Consider the following 20,740-nt stretch of genomic DNA (forward strand, 5'->3'; position numbering starts at 1 on the left):
CGTGATGAGATAAAGTATAGGCCTGTGGGAGAGCGGGAAGATCCCGAAAAGATTATCACTGCTTTGAAAGAAGTATATGGCTGCTCCAAATCATATGTTGCCTTGCAGGAGGCCTTTTTCTCCAGGAGGCAACATGATGGTGAGACTCTGTTGGAGTTTTCACTTGCTTTAATGAGCCTTTTGGAGCAAGTCAAGCGGCAATCGCCTACTGTCATGTCAAATACCTAAACCTTGCTTCGTGATCAATTCGTGGAGCATGTGGCCGATAGTGCTCTTCGCCGCGAGCTTAAACAGTTGGTTCGTCGTCAACCTAGTGCCACTCTATTGGAGGTTCGCGGGGAAGCTATTAGGTGGGAGCAGGAGGGCATGCTGGGTGGGGCAAGAGGCCGCAGTCATTCTCTCCCCTCGGCACATGGTTTTCAATACGGTGTACAGGGTGTTCGTCCGGGTAGTTGTGACTCTCCTCAGCGGTCTGAGATGGGTGAGTTGAGAGAGATGTTAAAACTGCAGCAACAGCAGTTAACTCAACTCACACAAAATCTAGCTCGGTTACAGGACCCTTTTCAGCGTTCTCGTAGTCAACCTCGTCCTTTTCGCAACAGTTCGGTTATCTGTAGAAGGTGTCAAAAACCGGGGCATTTCGCGAGGGAGTGTGATGGGGAACGTGTTCCATTTCGGGCTCCCGCTGCTAGTAGAGATGACCCGGGGGCCAGTGAGGGGGAGTTACAACATTCAGGCCCGTTATCGGAAAACTAGCCCCCGCTGAGTTGCAGAGCCACAGCTCGGTGGGAGGGAACATCGGCTCAGACGTGTTGCATATTCCTGGCCCCATGTTAAAGTTGATGTCACCTTGCCCTCATATTAATGCTCTTATGGGTGGCATTTCAGTACCATGTTTGATAGATACTGGGTCAATGGTATCTACTCTTACGGAGAGTTGCTTTTTAAAGTATTTTGAGCCATGGGGACAGGAACGTCTTCGGACCTGTCAATGGTTACAACTTAAGGCTGCAAATGGACTTTCCATTCCATATATAGGATATATGGAATTGGATGTTGAGCTTTGCGGGAATTTAGTACAGCAATGTGGGGTGCTAGTAGTTAAAGACCCTCCGGGTGGCATGTGTGCTAAGGTCCCTGGGGTTTTGGGGATGAATGTACTGGGCAGGTGTTACCAGGGGCTCTTGGGACAACATGGCCCCTCCCTCTTTGAATTTCCACCAGTAGCGAGTGCTCCCGGCTCTGTTGTCCGGGCATTGCAACATTGCCACCAAACCAGTGCTTGTCCTGCAGTTTTGGAAACGGGTCAGGTTAAGACCCGCGGCCCTCGGGCATACCGCATACCCGGTGGCACAATTAAGCTCGTAGCCGCAACTTGTTCGGAGCATTATTCTAACGTTACTGCGCTCCTCGAACCTCCAGAATTTGGGCTCCCTATGGGGTTATTGGTCTCTCCTGCTTTGGTTCGAGTGGTTAGGGGCACTGTTTATGTTCCAGTGGTTAATGTAGGGAGTGCTGATGTGTTGCTTTTCCCTCGCCGAGTAATAGGCACTTTAACGAATGTGAATGTGGTCAGTTTGCCCCCAGGTATCACTGAAGTGAAGTCTACTTCCTGTAGGGTGTGGTCCATCGCCCCGCAAGTGAGTATTCCAACGGTCCCCGGCCAAATTGATGCGTTGGACTTGTCCCTCCTGTCCAGCGACGAGCAATGTAAGGTTAGGGCTCTCTTGGTGAAGTATCAGTCGGTGTTTTCTGCTTTTGAAGGGGATTTGGGGTGTACTAATATCATTGCACATGATATTCCACTCATAGATGACACCCCGGTTCGACAACGGTATCGGCGAATCCCCCCATCGGAGTATGAAGTGGTAAGAGCACACATTAATCAGCTGTTGGATGCTCAGGTGGTACGGGAGAGTTGTAGCCCCTATGCCTCTCCAATTGTGCTTGTAAAGAAAAAGGACGGTAGTCTACGCATGTGTGTGGACTACCGTCAATTAAATTCTAAGACGAGGAAGGACGCATTTCCATTGCCTCGGATCGAGGAGTCACTGGACGCCCTGACTGGTGCCCGCTGGTTTTCCACTTTGGATTTAACCAGCGGGTACAATCAGGTTCCCATGTCAGAGGGGGATAAGCCAAAGACTGCTTTTTGCACCCCATTCGGGTTATTCGAGTGGAATCGAATGCCGTTTGGGCTCTGCAACGCCCCCAGCACATTCCAGCGACTTATGCAGCGACTATTTGGTGACCAGCAGTGCCAATCATTACTTTTATACTTGGATGACATTGTTGTGTTTTCTTCCTCTGTAGAGCAGCACTTGGAGAGGCTGGAGGTGGTCTTGAGCCGATTGGAGCATGAGTGCCTGAAGGTTAAGATGGAGAAGTGTGCGTTTTTCAAGACCGAGGTGAGGTATTTGGGCCATGTTATATCCGCCCAGGGTGTGGCAACCGACCCTAGTAAAACTGAAGCGGTGGCTCAGTGGCGTCGTCCAACCACGGTCACCGAATTACGCTCGTTTCTTGGGTTTGCCAGTTACTACCGGCGCTTTGTTGAGGGGTTTGCTAGGTTGGCAGCCCCCCTGCATAGGCTAGTGGCTGAGTTTTCTCGGGATAAACCGAAGTCTAAGAAACGAAACTGTTTAAGTTTGGAGGGCGCCTGGGATGAGCAGTGCCAGTCAGGTTTTGAGCAATTAAAAGGGAGACTGACCTCAGCCCCAGTGCTTGCATACGCTGATTTTTCCCTGCCCTTCATCCTGGAGGTGGACGCTAGTCATGGAGGGTTGGGAGCTGTTCTCTCACAGGAATACGAGGGTAGGGTACGGCCCATTGCATATGCGAGTCGCAGTCTTAGGCCCACTGAGCGCAATATGGACAATTACAGCTCCATGAAGTTGGAGTTTCTTGCGCTCAAGTGGGCCATGACTGAGAAATTTCGTGAATATCTGTTGGGTAATAAGTGTGTGGTCTTCACGGATAATAATCCTCTCAGTCATCTGACCTCGGCAAAACTCGGGGCGGTGGAGCAGCGCTGGGCTTCCCAGTTGGCGGCTTTTGACTTTGAGATCCGGTATAGATCCGGAAGGAGTAATAAGAATGCTGATGCCCTTTCCAGGCAGAACCCACCCGAGCAAGGGGCCGTAGGTGACTTATTCCCAGGGACGGTGGTACCGGTATCATTGCAGCAAGCTGTGGGGCTGCAGCCAGTTGTTGAGGCAGTACAGGGGGTGATCACCACAATGCCTGGTTACTCACCTGTTGATTTGAGTTTGTTACAGGAAGAAGACCCTGTGATTGCTGAGGTTTTGACTTTTTGGAGACGTAAGGCACGTCCTGGGCCTGAGGAGCGACGACGCATGTCTACTTCCGCCGTGGTACTTCTCCGTCAGTGGGATCGCCTGTTAGAGAGGGAGGGGGTACTCTATCGTAGGGTTAGAGCTCCGAGTGGGGGAGAAGAGATTTGCCAATTATTATTGCCCGCTGTGTTGAGGTCTGATGTCCTCATGCAGTTACATCAACAACACGGACATCAGGGCATCGAGCGCACCACTGAACTGATTAGACAGCGATGTTACTGGCCTGGCTTGTCATCAGATGTGGAGCGGTGGTGCCAAGAATGTGAGAGATGTCAGGTAGCGAAAGATTTGCATCCTTTGGCTCAAAGCTTCATGGGTCATTTGTTGGCCTCTAGGCCTAATGAAATCTTGGCCATAGACTTTACAGTGTTGGAACCTTCTAGGTCAGGAGTAGAGAATGTGTTGGTAATGACAGACGTGTTTAGCAAATACACCCTTGCTGTGCCGACTAGGGACCAGAGAGCGGAAACGGTGGCCCAGACCCTGGTAACCGAGTGGTTCTATAAGTTTGGGGTGCCCAGTCGCCTCCACTCTGACCAAGGGCGAAATTTTGAATCTCTCTTGCTTCGCCAGCTTTGCAGCCTGTATGATGTGGATAAGTCTCGCACCACACCCTACCACCCAGCTGGTAACGGCCAGTGTGAGCGCTTTAATCGAACCTTGCACAATCTGTTGCGCACACTGCCAGTTTCCAGAAAGAGGGACTGGGTGTCTTGTCTTCCACAACTTCTCTTTTCCTATAATACCACCCCTCATCAAGTCACCGGGGAGTCTCCACATTTTTTAATGTTCGGCCAAGAACCCCGTTTGCCAGTTGATTTCTTGTTGGGTAGGGTGCAGGAACCAGTGGCGGGGAGGGTGCATGAATGGGTCCTCGAACACCAAACCAGGCTGCAAGTGGCCTTTGAAGGAGCACGGGAACGTTTACAGATAGTAGCTGCAAGGCGTAAGGAAAGGCACGACCAGCATGTTAAGAATGAACCTCTGGTTGAGGGTCAATTGGTGTACCTCCGTGACTATGGGGTAAGGGGTCGCCATAAGATTCACGATCTATGGAGTCCAGTTGTCTACCGGGTAGTGAGAGGGCCTCGAGAGGGAGGTGCGGTTTACACTATAGCACCAGTGGAAGATCTTAATTCAGTAAAAACTGTACACCGCTCACAGCTTAAGAGTCGGATTCAGAGGGAACCCTCGGGTTCTGTCCCCCCCAGTGATTCGGGTGATCCCTTGGTCCCCGTGTCACTGCAGGAAGAGGAAGAAGGGGAAATGGATCTGGTGATGGTGTCTACTGAGAGTCTCTCTGGTGGCCCTGGTTGTGTACGGCTAGCTTCACCTAAGCAAATTGCTCCACCACTGGCAGCGGGGTCTTCAGACCCCGTCCCTATGGGACGAGTGGTTATCCCTGATGAGACTAGTAGTGACGAAACTAATTCGGTGGCGGAATCCATTGGATGGGGTAGGGAGGCTGGGAGGACTGAGGTGGGGCAGCGACGGACTGGAAGAGTGACTGCCGGCCGACATGCAAATCTTCACCATCTCCCTAGATCTCTGTTGGATGTAGCATCTCCAGTGTCCCATTCTGTAACCGTGGTGTTCAGACCTTGGCTCTGAATAACGTGATCGTTGGATTATTCATCGTCGGGGCGACGATGCAAAGGGGGGGGGGGTGGATTGTAGTGAAGTGCCGCTGTTTGTTGACGTCCTCTCTGTAGAGTGAGACTCCGCCCTAGATGCACGCAGGTGATCGGCATTCAATTCATTGATAAGAATTATGGTAATTCCTTCCAAGGGGTATATTAAGGTGACGGTGTTGTCACCGGAGATTGCGTGAATGTGCGACCGCGTTCTAGCACGTCATTATTGTTGCGACTGTCTGGTGCTCTGGCTGAGGTTCTGGGCTGTTTGCAGAAAAGCACACGTTGTGCTGAGGGTTGCATGCCTGGCAACACGCGCTGTTTTCCGGATTCCACCGTTTCGGTATGAATTGCATTCGGCATCGGGGGTGTATTGCTGCTTGACTTCCTGCGTATCATTGGGCTTTTTCATCTTTTGTCGACTGGGCGAGTGGCGCGATCTCCGCATGTTTGGTGGATCGATTTGCCGTTTTAAGGGCACTTGAAGACTACACTTGCCTGCTCTAGGACTTGTCGTCGCTGCTGTTCTGTTCCTATTAATGTTTTTGTTTGAGTTATTTTGCTTGCGTGTGTAATTCTGTTTTGTTTTTCTGTGTAATTTACCTTTTGTGCTTTTTGGGGTTTGCTTGTTGATTTATCAGTTTGCTTGGTAATTGGTGTTTTGTTTTCTTAGTTTTGGGTGTTGTTTTGTGTTTTATTTGTATTATAATTACTGTTTATTTTCTTTGCTCACTGTGAGATTATCCCCGACTGGTCCCAAGGGAAAGAGGGATTGTGAGTGGTAACCGGCCTGGGGAGATTGTTCCTGTTGGCCCGTAGCGATCCATTCACCATCACTGACACTGATGAGTGCAGGTTTGAGTGGATTGCGGAGTGTTTTCATTTTAGTTACGTATATTATTGTATGTCTCGCATGTTGTGTCCTGTATATGGGTACCCATAGGTGAGGATAATTGTTTGATTTATTTGCTTTGATTTATTTTTTTATAATTCTTTATTTCTTGTGTTTCAGGCACTGTGAGCCCGGAGCAGGAGGGCTAGTTGTCCAATTAAGGTGGCGGGTCCTGATGAGACACAGTGTGTGGTCTGCAATCCAAGGTGATTGGTCTTGGTTGACGTGATTTGAGTGACGTGTAGTGCACGTGTGGGTGCTCTTTTACCATCGCTGACACTAGCGACGTCTGGCACTAGCTCGTCCTGCTTCGGGTGACCACGAGTCCTGTGAGCTGTTTATTGTGTGATGTTATAATTGAACCTAACTGACTGGCACGCCAGTATTTTATCTTTGTCTAAATAAAGAATATATTTTTGTATTTTTCCATATCCACGTCTCGGAGTATTTATGTAAGGGAAACACCGAACCTGTGTGTCTTTAATAGGACACTTCCCTGGCTTAGCGACCAGGGTGGCGTAGTCGATTTTTCTTTGTCTCTCTTACTCTCTCTCTCTATCCTCCCTCTCTTGTACTGCCTGCCACACAATGTTTGAAAAAGTGCACTTTTGATGATCTGTTGTGATATTAGCACTGAGAGTTTAGAAATCTTACTTGTGAAAATAGTACCAAAGTAAATAAAAAAAATCTGTATTGAAATAAAAGGTCACTTAAGTGTACTTAAAAAGAGTAACATTTTACGACTGTAACATAACACACCTACTTTTAAAAAGTAGTAAAATTCTGTAACATTGTAATAATGTACTTTTTTTTGCTTTAAAATACATCTACTTTAAAATAAATTTGATTGTTTTAATACTCTTTTGTCGTGCTTTAAAGAGTGAACTTATTTTGATGTGTTGACTAAAATACTAAAGCACATAAAGTGCTTGATTATAATTTTAACTCAAGTGTGTTATTTGATATTACATTTAAAGTATACATATATATATATATTAAATACATATAGTTTCAACAGAAGTTAAAACAGCAGCCAGTCACTATACACTGAAATAGTAACCTAAAAATTATAACATCTAGATTAACTAGTTTTATTCAAGTAAAAATGATTTAACATCACTGTATAAACTAAATGCAATACTATATACCAACAAAATTCTTTTTTATTGGTTAAACCATGTAGAAATGTCTCTTTAAGGTGAAAATTGCAGGTTTCAATTCAAATGTAAGGCTTATTAGACCTTCATACTGGTTTTGGATGTCTTCACTTCATGTTCTCTCACTCGGGGCAAAACGGCCAGGAAGGGACGGATTGATTTACAGATCAAGTCAGCATTTTCTGTAAAGACTGACATAAGAGGAGACTAGAGCTCTGACTAGAAGAACGCCTCTGTGCAGGGCAACCGGTTTTATCAGATGCATCCAGAGATAGACTAGTCGACCTAATTGGATCAAGCACTATCTTACCAACACCCAACACTGCTTTCTATGGAAGCACTAAGAAGCCAAGCATTATAATTATTTTTCTTTCTCGTTTTCTTGTGATCTTGACATAACAAAAGCTTTTTTTTCTTGTGATCTCGACATAATAAATAGCTGTTTTATCATGATCTTGAGTATCGACATAAACACCTGACCCCGTTGACAGATGAATAAAGTTCTCCTACGAGAGTATCTCTCGTACTGCGTAATATCTTACGCTACGGGGAAAATATCTCTTTTCCACGAGATATTGAAGCCAAAAATTATCCTTAATTTTGAATTAATGTAAAACGCTGTGCAGCAGCATGCAGACGTAGCCAAGACGGTTTGCGCGCCTATTGGCTGCCCTGCGGCAACAGTAGCAGCCTATCGAGAGAGGCTCTGTGTGACGGATATCCAATGGGGGCATTTCGCGCCCATTACGTCACGTCCCGCCAGAAAGGGCGTGGTCTCGCCCTATAAATATAGCTCGATTAGGCTGGTACAACTGATTTTCATCTCTTCAGCGAAGCATCACCGCATTGCTGGATCCGGAGTGAGAAGGCACGCCGTCTGAGAAAAAGCACACAGCCGGACGAGACTTTGAGTCTGGCATCGCCGCCTTTAGCCGCCGTACCTGCTACGCTTTCCGGCGTTATATCCTTTTCTGCAAGTGTGTGTGTGTTCGCCGCTGCGACACACATTTTTTCACTGTCTCTCTCCCTCTCCTAAAAGAGCTGCGTCTTTTTCAAGATGCATAAATCCTGCGGCTCGTGCCGAGCCACACTCAGTGAAGAGGATCGCCATGTCATCTGCGTTTCCTGCCTGGGTGAGGATCATGCGGCTCTCGCTCTCGTCGATGGCGGATGCCCTCACTGTGAGCTACTGCCGATGGTGACTCTGAGGACTCGCCTGGCATCATTCTCAGAGCCTGCACTTCAGCCCGCTGTGCTCAGCGCGGCCCGAGCCTTCTCCTGCCCGCCAAAGCTCGCCGGTTCGCCCGCCAGCTTCACCGGCATTGCTCGAGGTCCCTCACCGACGGACAGCGGCCGCCGTCTGCCGCCGCTTCCACCATTGAGGTCGACGAAACAGCCCCGAGCCCTCTCCAGCCTGTGATAGCTCGCCGGTTCGCCCGCCAGCTTCACCAGCTTCACTCGAGTCGCTCGCTGGAGGACAACGGCTGCTACGCGGCTAGTTTTCTTTACGTTACAAGATAGCTACCCCGCCCCCCGTGGACATGCGTCACCGGCGAAATGAGGAAAGAGTGTGTTTTAGTCCCGCCGAGGCCGGACCAATCTCCATTTCTCAAACATTTCTCAGCTCCTCTTAGTTTGAGCGGCTGAAAATGTCAATATTTCAGCAATGAGCCTGTTGTATAACACGCACGCCTGCAAACAAACTTATCTGCTCGAGCTATTTTAAGCTTTTGTCGTTTTCCCTTGTGGCTCAGTGGCGAAACCAAAAGCCTTCTCACGGGAGACCCGTGTTCGATCCCAGGTCTCGTAGCAGATAAAATTTAGTCTCGCCGCGGCCAGACTTGCACCGAAACTTTTCGCTCGTTCAGTTCCAAGAAAATGCGACTGTTCCAGTGTATTTTGCAGTAAACAAGCCGGTACCATGGCCCGCTTGCCTGCACAAAAATGCAGTTTCCACGGCGACCCAGAAAAATCATTTATGCAGTGTATTTTCTGGTATTCCGGCCACAGCCGATGGTGTTATGAGTGTAATAAAAATGCCCACAGCCCAGTGTTCATTTCTACACACAAACACAGCCCACCACAGTGCAGGGCTCGCACAAATGAGATCGACTCATGTCATTGTGCATTAAATGTAGTGAATGTGCCCACAACCCAGTTCCCACAAACACTACACACTGCATGTGCCACGTTTTCTGTAAAACGAAACCAACACACATACAGTCAGCTAAGACCCAAGGTGTTTAAGTCTCGCCGCGGCCAGACTCCACCGAAACTTCTCGCTCGTTCAGGTCCAAACAATGTGACTGTTCCAGTGTATTTCGCAGTAAACAAGTCAAGTCAAGTCACCTTTATTTATATAGCGCTTTTACAATACAAATTGTTTCAAAGCAGCTTTACAGAGATAACAGGAAAGTAAAGTTGTAATAGTGTTGTTAAATTCAAAATTAAATGTTAAATGTTAAACAAGCCTGCACCACAGCCCGCTTGCCTGCACACAAATGCCATTTTTACGGCGACCCAGTTAAATCCCAAAAGAGTGTATTTTCTGGTATTCCAGCCACGGCCGATGGTGTTATGAGTGTTGTAAGAATGCCCACGTCTCAGTGCCCATTCCCACACACAGACGCAGCCCGCCACAGTTCAGGGTTAGCACAAATAAAATCGACTCATGTCGATTGTGCAAAAATGTAGTGAATGTGCCCACGACACAGTGCCCACAAACAGTACACGATGCATGTCCCTCGTTTTCTGTAAAAACGAAACCGACACACATTCGGCACAAGTGTGCCGAATGCACAAGCACAAGCCGACGGTGTTCTCAGTGCAGTGAATGTGCCCGCCGTCCCGCGCCCACATTCCTTCACAGACACGCTCAACCCCACGGGGTTTGTCCCGCTCGCTCTCTCTCCACAAGCTGTCATAGAGAATTCGAGCGCGACCAGGTTGCCCGCCGTGATCGGCGCGCCTCCCACCTCGCACACTATAAACACAGTGTTTATGTCTCAGCACACAGAAGCTCTGCAGCCGCCGCTCTGCCACGGCCAGAGCCCAGATTTCATTCTACCCCTAGCTATTCACGCAGATGCGTGGGCAAAGCTTCCCGGGGTATCAGAATGGGTGTTTAACACTATAGAAAGAGGCTATTCGCCACAGTTCGCTCGACGTCCCTGCCGTTACACGGCGCGAGTCGAAACCACGGTAAACAATGAAGTATCTCATCTACTTCGAGCCGAAATAGCGAAACTGCTGAGCAAAGGGGCCATATAACCTTTATCTCAGGCTCAGAGCGAAGGGGGGCTATACAGCAGATATTTTCTGGTACCGAAAAAAGACGGGGGTCTCAGACCCATTCTAGATCTGCGACAGCTGAACAGAGTGCTTATGAAGCGCCAGTTCAGAATGCTGACAACCAGGAAAATCCTCACGCAAGTGCGCCAGGGAGACTGGTTTATGTCAATAGATCTGAAAAACGCCTATTTCCAAATACAAATAGCGTCACGTCACAGGCGATTCTTGAGTTTCGCCTTTGAGGGCCAGGCATATCAATACACAGTCCTACCGTTCGGCCTATCCCTAGCACCCCGTACATTTACGAAGTGCATGGACGTGGCCCTCACACCCCCTAAGACTTCAGTGCATGCGACTTTTGAACTACTTGGACGATTGGCTGATTCTAGCTCGATCACATTCAGAGCTCATAGAACACAGAACCACATTACTCGAGCATCTCGAGAATCTGGGTCTCACAGTCAATTGGGCGAAGAGTTCGCTGTTTCCCAGCCAGAAAATCTCTTTTCTGGGAACAGTGCGGGACTCGCTGTCTATGACAGCACGTCTGTCGCCAGAGTGAGAACTGGACATTCAGCGTGCCGCAAAATACTTTCGCCGCGACTCTATAGTCCCGCTCAAAAGGTTTCAGAAAATGCTGGGCCTCATGGCCTCGGCATCTTCAGTACTCCAGCTGGGCCTACTTTGCATATGCCCACTGCAGTTATGGCTGAAAGTGCGAGTTCCACCCCGAGCATGGACCTCTGGTCTGTTTCGCCTCAGGGTCGACATGAAATGCGTTTCGACTCTGGAACCTTGGAAAATAGCCGACTGGTATCAGTCAGGCGTGAGTCTGGGGACTCCCTCGAGTGTGACGGTCCCTCCACCTCGGGATGGGGAGCGCTGCTCTAGGGCAGACCGTTCTTCAGCCAGTGGTCAGAACGGGAAAAGCTCCTACGCATAAACTGTCTAGAAATGCTGGCAGTCGACAATACGTTGTGGCGCTTTTGTCCCCAGATAAAAGGCCGCCACGTCTTAGTCCGGTCGGACAACATGTCAGTTGTGGCATACATAAATCACCAGGGTGGCGTCAGGTCCCGAAACCTTTACAGGCTGACGGAACGCCACCTGGTCTGGGCTCAGCACAACCTGCTTTCACTGAAAGCAGTGCATGTGCCTGGTCGCCTGAATCTGGAACCAGACCGTCTGTCCAGAAAAAATGTCCCAGCAGGGGAATGGTCGCTGCACCTGCAGATGATCCAACTGCTGTGGGAGACATTCGGCAGAGTGCAGGTGGACCTGTTCGCGTCCCAAGAAAGCGCTCACTGTCCGAACTTCTTCTCCAAGAGCAGGGATGAGCTGGCCCACGTATGGCCCCGCTGCCCCCTCTATGCTTTTCCCCCCGTCTCGCTCCAGCCTCAAGTGCTTGAACGAATCAGGGAAAACAGATGCCCAGTGCTACTCGTGGCTCCGCTCTGGACAAACCAGAATTGGTTCCCAGTCCTAACCAGCACTGCCCCGTGGCCGATACCGGTGAGGAGAGACCTCCTCTCTCAGGCAAAGGGCTCGATTTGGCATCCTCGCCCGGAATTATGGTCCCTACATGCATGGGCCATCAACGGGTACCCGCTAACCTCCCTGAGGGAGTGTTAAATACAATCACGCAGGCTAGAGCCCCGTCTACTAGACGGCTCTATTCCTCAAAGTGGTCAGTGTTCTCTGCCTGGACTCGAGCTCAGGGCTTTTCACCAGCAGACTGCGGGGTTACGGAAGTGCTCTCCTTCCTTCAGGAGCTGCTGGATAAGGGCCCCATCCACGCTCAGAGTATACGTGGCGGCCATAGCGGCGTTTGCAAAACCGACGTCTTGCCAGTCACTGGGGAAAAACGACCTGGTCGTGCGATTCCTCAGGGGAGCTCGGAGGCTGAATCCTCCCAGACCCCCCTCAGTCCCTGTGTGGGACCTTTCTACGGCTGTGGAAGCCATGAAAGGTGCCCCATTCGAGCCAATCCATTTGTCAGACATGAAACATCTGTCTCTCAAAACGGTATTCCTTATGGCTCTCGCTTCAGTGAAGCGCGTAGGGACTTGCAAGCGCTTTCGGTAAGCGCATCATGCATGGAGTTTGGGCCTAATGGCTCAAAAGTCATACTCAAACCAAGGCACGGGTACGTGCCCACATCCCTCAACACACCTTTCAGGGCCCAGGTTATTTCCCTGTGCGCCCTCCCGGTTCGTGATGAGGAGAAGGATGCGAGTCTCCTCTGCCCTGTCAGGGCACTGAGAGCTTATGTGTCCTGCTCGTCGGTCTTCAGACAGACTGAGCAGCTCTTCGTATTGTTTGGCGGACGCTCCAAGGGACTGGCCGCATCAAAACAGAGCCTATCCAGATGGATAGTCGACGCCATAGCATTGGATTACACTTCTAAGGGCCTGCAGTGTCCTTTGGGTGTCAGAGCGCACTCCAGAAGAGGCGTGGCCTCATCGTGGGCGTGGTATAGTGGGGTTACCGATATCTATACGGCCACTGGCTGGGCCTCGCCGTCTACATTTATAAGGTTTTACAACCTAGAGGTTCCCGCCTTACAAGCCAAGCTTCTGTCGGTATAGAATTCAGTGCTATCTGCCCCGCTGTGCCGGCCCAGATGCTGAGTTTCGCTTGTGCATCGCTCACTGAGCGATAAAACAGCTCCATGGGTGTTGAATAACCCGTACTATTACCGAGTTCAGGCTGAACACGTTCACCCTGTCTGCATGAAACACTGTTAACATAACTAGCTCCTGTAGGATGCTATTTCTTGGGGAATGATGCTTACAGCCTCTCTTCTCCGACTCTCTGTGAGTCTATGGTGATTATGAACTATATGAGCCCCGGGCTACTGCCCTTGGGACTTTGGTGTCGGATCCCAGTACACACGGCGTTTTGCATTGTGTTCCCCATAGCGTAAGATATTACGCAGTACGAGAGGTACTCTCGTAAAATGAACGTACTCTGTTAATAACGTAATCCTCGGTTCTCTCTAGAGAGGGAACGAGTACTGCGTATCTTGCCGTGCATACACAGCTCTCGTTCGCTTCGGCGATGAAAACCAGTTGTACCAGCCTAAACGAGCTATGTTTTTAGGGCGAGACCACGCCCTTTCTGCCGGGACTTGACGAAATGGGCGCGAAATGCCCCCATTGGATATCCGTCACGCAGAGCCTCTCTCGATAGGCTGCTGCTGTTGCCGCAGGGCAGCCAATAGGCGCGCAAGCCGTCTTGCCTATGTCTGCATGCTGCTGCACAGCGTTTTACATTAATTCAAAATTAAGGATAATTTTTGGCTTCAATATCTCGTGGAAAAGAGATATTTTCCCTGTAGCGTAAAATATTACCCAGTACTCTTTCCCTCTCTAGAGAGAACCGAGGTTACGTTAGTAACCGAGTACGTTCTCGACAAAGTTTAATAGCACATATCCTCAGCAACAGAAGTCAACAAACACCACTAAATATGAACATGACCAGACAAAAACTGAAGACAGGGGTACAACTATATAGCGAACTACACAAGGTAATTAATAGAACACAGCTGGAACAAATGAACTAATAATGACGTGACCATAGCAACTAAAGAGTGGTGGGAAATCAAACAAAGGCATGAACTGAAGAAATACAAACTAAAAGTCCTTGAAATGAATAAAACTGAACATAATGGTGACAATTAGGAGCGCTGTACTTTGACAACAGATTAATAACGATTTAATTAAAAGTAAAATACACAAACAGAGAATAAATCAAGCAGTAATTGATGTCATCAAATCATGTCGAAAATAACATAATGGGTAAATAAAATATTTACTCTGAAAACAGAACAAAAATATAAAGTTTTACAAAACAAAACGAAAAATTATTTGTCATTATTATTATTCATTATTTTATTATAATATAAAAATTATAATTGATCATGAGAAAACTATTTTGTTATGTTGAAATCACGAGAAAAAAAAGGCCCCTTAGACCTTCCGTAGCTCTCTGATGAACCACAACTGAAGAAATGTGAAATATGCTTAATTATTCACTGCCAGGATGCTACAGGGCAGGGGTACTCAAGTTCAGAGGCCATAAAATGCAAAGGGCCACAAAATACAACTTAATGTAACATATATTCTGTTATGTTCTGTTTTGTTTTTGTTTTCACTCTGTTTGCACTATTCCAGTTTGCCTGTGATCATAATTAGTTCACTTGGTTACTCATTCACTCTCTAGTTTGTTGCTATGGTTAATCATTGATTATTATATTCTGTTCACCTGTGTTCATCTAGTTGCCTTGTTCCTGTTGTCAGTTCTCGTTAACGTGTTAGTCTGATTTGTGTTATCTCCTATGTATTCCTGTAATCTGAGTGATTTTTGATCGTCTAATAAAGACTATTTGAGTATTTCTCCTACGTTATGCACGACCAGCATAAATGTGACAGAAGAACCGACCTTACAGAAATGGACTTACGTGACATCCAGCTGGTCTATTTAGAACAAAATCAGCGAACACTCAAGGACCACACGTTTGGACTTATATTTGGCATGCCTTATGAACTTTACACCAGCCTCAGCGACCAATCCAAGGCACGCCTACCCGGTGTTGGTCCTTTAGAGACATTTGCAGAGTTTGTGGAGTGGGTGCTGGTGAACTGAGGGTCTGCATTCACCATCTGTATCGAGAAGGAAGTCACACATTCCCAGTCCACATTCCCGCCGTTGAGGGTGAGCTGCAGCTGGCCTCTGCAAATTTATGAGGAAATGGAAGAAGATGTTTTCTTTGGTTCTTCCATCCCTGCTGTCTTTCCAGAAATCCCACTAAGCCTCTCCCGCCTACTCTGCCAAAACCAGCCAGTCCATCGCCCATGCCTCGACTGGTTCCCGTCAGGTACTCAGCTCCTCCCTGGCTTACACCACTATGCTGCGTGGCTGTGCCTCGGGTCTTCCGGTCACCAGCCCCTTCCTAGTCAAGAGGATCCCCTGACTCTGCCTCCAGCCTCCGAGCACATCACTCCACCTTGGCTTGTCGACCTGTCAGCTCCACCTTGGATCCTCCCTCCCTTTGGCTCCACCTTGGACTATCGTCCTTACGGCTTCACTGGGCTCCCTAGTCCCTCCGGCTATGCTATTGAATATATCTCTTCACAATTTGAACAAAAGTTTTGTTTTTCATGCTGGAAAAGGGACCATGGGCCACTTACACACTGCAAAGCAGAGTCCTGCATGGGCCCTGTTTGGTAAACCCTCACCCACAGTACTTAACAGAACATTCAACCCATTATCCGACATTAAAACAATTCTTTTTCTGTACGCGACCTGAACAACACCCGCATTAAAATGCAGATCTCTCTCTCCTGAAACTCTGCAGTCTATAGGTGGCTGTTGGTCCTTTTATTCAAGTTGTATATATATACAGAATTATATAAGATTATATACAGAAACTTAGCAAAGAGTGATCCCTATAAAAAAATCAGTAATCACTGAAGCTTTCAATTACTTAAATTCAGCGCAACTTTATATATTGCTCAATGCAAAATGTTGCCTTGACCACAAATATGCACTGGACCGTTGTTGACCCACTGGAGCAGCTGCCTATTAGTGTGTACCGAATTGAGTCGAAATAGTCTTAGCTATTGTCCCAGAAGTCAACCCATGTCAATTGATTCAATATTAACGGTTCGCCCAAGTGCAGGACTCTGCCTCAAGGTTTCAGGAGTGTCAACTGCACTTAAATGATGCAAACATAAAGTCACTCTAAATACTTTTGAGCGAAAATAATAATAAAAATACATTCATATTTAGCATAACGCTGGCCACAAAATAAATGGCGACCGGCTGGATGTTTATTACCCCTGCTATAGGGTATTATGGGTGTTGCCAGTTGCTAAGGTTTTTAGAGTGTTTTTTAGAGCATTGCTATGAAGATTCTAGGTTGGTTGCCAACTGGAGCTTGCACTTTTCATCCTTTGTCAATGATATCATAAATAGGAGAAGCTGTCTGAGAGCGCGGTCTGTCTCTAAAGCCATCAACACTTGCTGATATGTTGTTCGATACTTTTGCTGACAGTAGAGCAGTGCGTCCATCATCACCAACGAGTTACTGAAAACACGGGCAGGACAGATCTGTTCTCCAGCTGTCAGAGACAAGTGCATATAGATCTGTAATGTGTGTGTGTGTAACGTAGCAAGACCAGTCGCTAGTCTAAACACATTTAATATCTAAGACGATCCAAACTCAGAGGTCTTGACCTTCTCGACTGCATAGTACAATTAAATTTAGGATACCTTTTTGAAACACAACTTTTGTAACCTCCTGACTCATTTATGTCATCAAAAAGATTGATGCAAACTAAACGTTAATTTATTGTTGAGTCAAAATAGTAGTTTTTCTGGGCGTAGCCCTAGTATTTTTATGCTAAAAAGGTTCATAGCAAGTTTGTAAAAATGGCAAACCTCATAAAAAATGTATGGAAAAAATAAATGTTTGATTATCAACATTTTCCTAAGGTTTGCTGACTATTTGATGAAAAACACCTATTCATGTTATGAGCTCAAAATACGCAGGATTACATGTTTGTCTTGCTGTGAGCGGGCAGTGATGTGTCCTGCATTAGTCCGTTTCCTCTGAGCTTTAACGTGTCACTCTTCCACTGGCTTAAAGCTGGTCCAGTCTGGCTCTCCTCATTCCCAGGAGACCAAAACCCTCACAGTAATCCTGCAGAAAGCGCTCTCATCCTTTGGAACCCCTCGCTTTCAGCAGTAGGTTAAGCATGAACGTCACCCTCAGCAGGAGAGTGTTTCTCCAGCGTCTCCTGAAGACCTATGAGCTCACTGCATATTCAATATCCTTCATCATAAATCAGCGCATAATCATATTACTGTACATGTTGAGACAGAGATGGATATTTCTAATTTGCATTGTGTCAGCTCAAATTATTCTGTCAGAACAAGTTGTTGCACAATCATATGGAATACATAATAACAGTCCTGACATCTGAATCTCAAGCATCACGCAAAACCATAGAAGCAACAACAACAAACAACAACAAATCTACAGAATGCAACAGAGTCTCTCGTGTGTCTCTGGTGATCAGAGTCACAGTCTTGTTTCAGAGCTGTTTCTTGGATCTGCCTGTCATGAATTGTCATACCCAATGACCTTCTTGTATTAGACTATGATTGTCCAGATTTGGTCCTGATTGGGGTCAGGGTTATGAGGTCAGCTTTGTCACTGTCCCAGTAATAGATTTACGGTAATGCCAACATCTGAGTAATATATGGTACACCCTGGACAGGAACCCAGACATGCCAGACCCGTGACCCTTCACCCCGTGGCTCAAACGTCCTACCGCACCCAGACCAAGCTGCCAGACACCAATCAGTGGACCAATTTATCTGAACAATGTTTACTAGGCAATGGCTCTATTTGTCAGGCATCAAACCAGCTTTGAGTTCATGCAAAGATGATGGATGAAGTGTTTTCTCACACGGAACTGGGGAAATGCTGTATAAAAAAATATATATATATAATTTAATTTTTTTTATTTACAGATGCACAGGACAGAAGATGGGATAAACGGGAGAAGCAAACCAGTGTTTTTCCATCAGTTTAAACAGCTGCAGATGCTTAGCAGGATTATAGTATGTGATCTGCTTCTTACACTGAAGATACGGGAGAATGGGAGAGAAAATGAGAAGATGAGCAATAATAAGAGACGGGGGAGTAAGACCCAGATCTCACTGCCAAAGAAAACACTGCTGGACAGCAGTTTCAGACACTTTAATACTTTAAGAGCAGCTCTCAGTCGTTAGGTGTCTCTCAGAGGAAACTCACTGCGCTAAAGCTAAACTGTAAAGATGCCATTGCTGTAACCAGCTCTCTGAACTGGAGGCAGTTTTGGCAGACCTGGTGTGCGTGTCATTCTGTTTGTCTACCTTTCCAAGCTTTCGGACATTATTGGGAATTACTTGTGAGACACAGTGGCCTGCCCTGGACTCGGCATGCGAAACAAAAACTTGCTCTGCATGACGCTGCCATGGAGACACTTCTAATACATCTGAAGAGTGACACGAGACACACGCACGCAAGCACGCACGCACGCACGCACACACACACACACACACACACACACACACACACACACACACACTATAGGCTCTTCTGTGATCTGTTGCAATGACCCGATCAGACAACATCTGTGTCTTGTTTCAAATACATGCAACCAGTCATAACCATGTGGTATTATCATATGAATAAAAATAACTTCCAGGAAAGCATAATAAACATGTGCGATTTTGAATGATTGGTTCGTGGTGTGAAAGGCATTTGTTGAGCAAAATTCCATCTAACAAAAATATGTTCTAACGTGCTAACGATGTTATGAAAATGTTATTTCTGAATGTTCAGAGAATTTTATTTGTAGAAAAGTGAATGCTTGGGGAACATTCAATTTTTTTATTTTTCAAAAAATCATTTTTCAAACATTATGTTCTTTGAACATTCTTAAACTATTAGTAACTTTAGGAACAAAAATGTTAGACAAATGTCCAAAAAAGATTTTTCAGAAAAAATAAAACGTTTGATGAACAATGTATAAATAATGTTTTCATATTAACAATTTGAAAACATTATTAAATACCAGATAACTTTGAACAAATGTTCTATTAACGTTACTTTATAAGAAATAAGAATGTTTGTTCACAACTTTGAAAGAACCTTGCCAGAACGTTTGCTCTTAAAACAAGCATATTGTTTATATATACAGTAGTTTGTTGGTTGAACAATCTAATTTGAAGTTGTCATAACTCAAAAAATTTATGCAAACAATTGTGTTCATTTTTTTGTTGTTGAGCCAACTCATAATTCTTAGAGAGTACAACAACTACAATAAAAAATTAAAATCAAAAGCCAACTCATTTTTTCTAGAAGCATCTCCAAATCACAGCCCTCGTGTGTAAAGAGACGAGAGGAGATCAGTGGTGAAGTTACCTTGCGGGGCAGGGCTGTGAGTTACAGGATACCACACCGGTGGATGGCCTAGTTCGAGAGTTACAGTAGGACGTGTTCACCTGAACTCTCAGATCCTTGTAACAGGCTGATTTAGTGACCATCTGACCTGAGGAATGAACACAAACAACACATGTCAATTCATCACATAAATGTATTTTTGTATAAGGGGAAAATCTGTGTTAACATATACAACAGACAAAACATATATATATACCAAAACATAAATACACAGCTGATATGAACATAATGGTCATACAACCTTGTCCTCTGATATCATTCATGAACTCAAGGAAAGTTTAAAGTATTTGAGCGGAAGACACAGCTTTCCAGAGGTCGTCCGGAGGGAGTTTGACCTCTGGGCTCAAGGACGTCCTAAAGCAGTTATTGACCTTTCAGCTGCCCTCACCTCAGGCTCTCTACACACCATACCAGAGGCTAATGTCAGGTCTGGTGTGGAAGAGCAGGAGGGTATGGCCCGCGTCAGCACTAATAATGGGAACTATAGAGTTACTGCCACAGGCCATCAGATATGCTTGAGGAAAGACTGAGCAAGTTTTCAATAAAAGAACTAGAAGATTTCACCAAGATCATTTGGAGTGATAATGAATGCATTCACATGTATTTAATGAAAAAGTGCTACAGATTTTGCATAACCCCCTAAAAAGAAGTACACTGTAGCACACTGTAATGGTTATGTTCTGTTTTATTATCATTGATATTTGGTTTTCCATATTTGCCTGTGCTCTGTGTTGCTAGTTAGTTTCCTTGGTTGTTAAAGGGATAGTTCACTTCGGAACACGAATTAAGATATTTTTGATGAAATCTGAGAGCTGGATCACTCCTCCATAGGCTTCTAAGGGATTGAAACTTGCCAGCCCCGAAAAGTTATTAAAGACATCATTAAAATAGTCCAAGTGACTACAGTGGCTCAATCTTAAGCTTATCAAGCGACGAGAATACTTTTTGTGTGCAAAAACAAACAAAAATAACGACTTTATTTCAACTATTCATTTCCTTCTCGGTGGGCCTCTAGTCAGTTCACGTAGTGTGATTGCGTAGAGCTACGTCACACGTAGGCTCACTATTGGCCGACGCTGGTCGTGTGTGATGCGTGTGACGTACAACACAGAAGCTTACGCTATTACACTAGTGAACTGACTCGAGGCCCGGCGGAGAAAGAACTCTCTAAGCGATCGCCCAGCCACCCTGCGGAGAAAGCTCATTTCGGCCGCCTGTATCCGGGATCTTGTCCTTTCGGTCATGACCAAAAGCTCATGACCATAGGTGAGAGTAGGATCGTAGATTGACCGGTAAATCGAGAGCTTCGCCTTGCGGCTCAGCTCCTTCTTTACCAAGACAGACAGGTACATCGACCGCATTACTGCAGAAGCTGCACCGATCCGTCTGTC

At 46.4% G+C, this 20,740-nt stretch overlaps 1 protein-coding gene and 2 long non-coding RNA genes across 4 annotated transcripts in view; 2 read left to right on the forward strand and 1 right to left on the reverse strand.

The window, feature by feature from the left end:
• LOC143715379 (uncharacterized) overlaps window positions 1–20,740 on the forward strand; it is a 582,927-nt gene that overhangs the window by 222,584 nt on the left and 339,603 nt on the right. The gene's annotated exons all lie outside the window — the stretch shown is intronic.
• The window catches only part of adamts16 (ADAM metallopeptidase with thrombospondin type 1 motif, 16), a 118,178-nt gene that overhangs the window by 21,628 nt on the left and 75,810 nt on the right, over window positions 1–20,740 (reverse strand). For both annotated transcript variants that reach the window (XM_077207055.1, XM_077207046.1), the window contains exon 18: window positions 19,311–19,437. In XM_077207055.1, coding sequence (XP_077063170.1) covers window positions 19,311–19,437 — 127 coding nt within the window. The remainder of the gene's footprint in view (window positions 1–19,310; window positions 19,438–20,740) is intronic.
• Window positions 5,153–6,313, forward strand: LOC143715386 (uncharacterized). The gene is made up of 2 exons (XR_013195742.1): window positions 5,153–5,246; window positions 6,003–6,313. It is a non-coding gene; the product is annotated as an uncharacterized LOC143715386 (long non-coding RNA).

Source organism: Siphateles boraxobius, unplaced genomic scaffold (genome assembly GCF_051911475.1).
Source record: "Siphateles boraxobius isolate OS27281-9 unplaced genomic scaffold, OSU_SipBor_1 12, whole genome shotgun sequence".
NCBI lineage: Eukaryota > Metazoa > Chordata > Actinopteri > Cypriniformes > Leuciscidae > Siphateles > Siphateles boraxobius.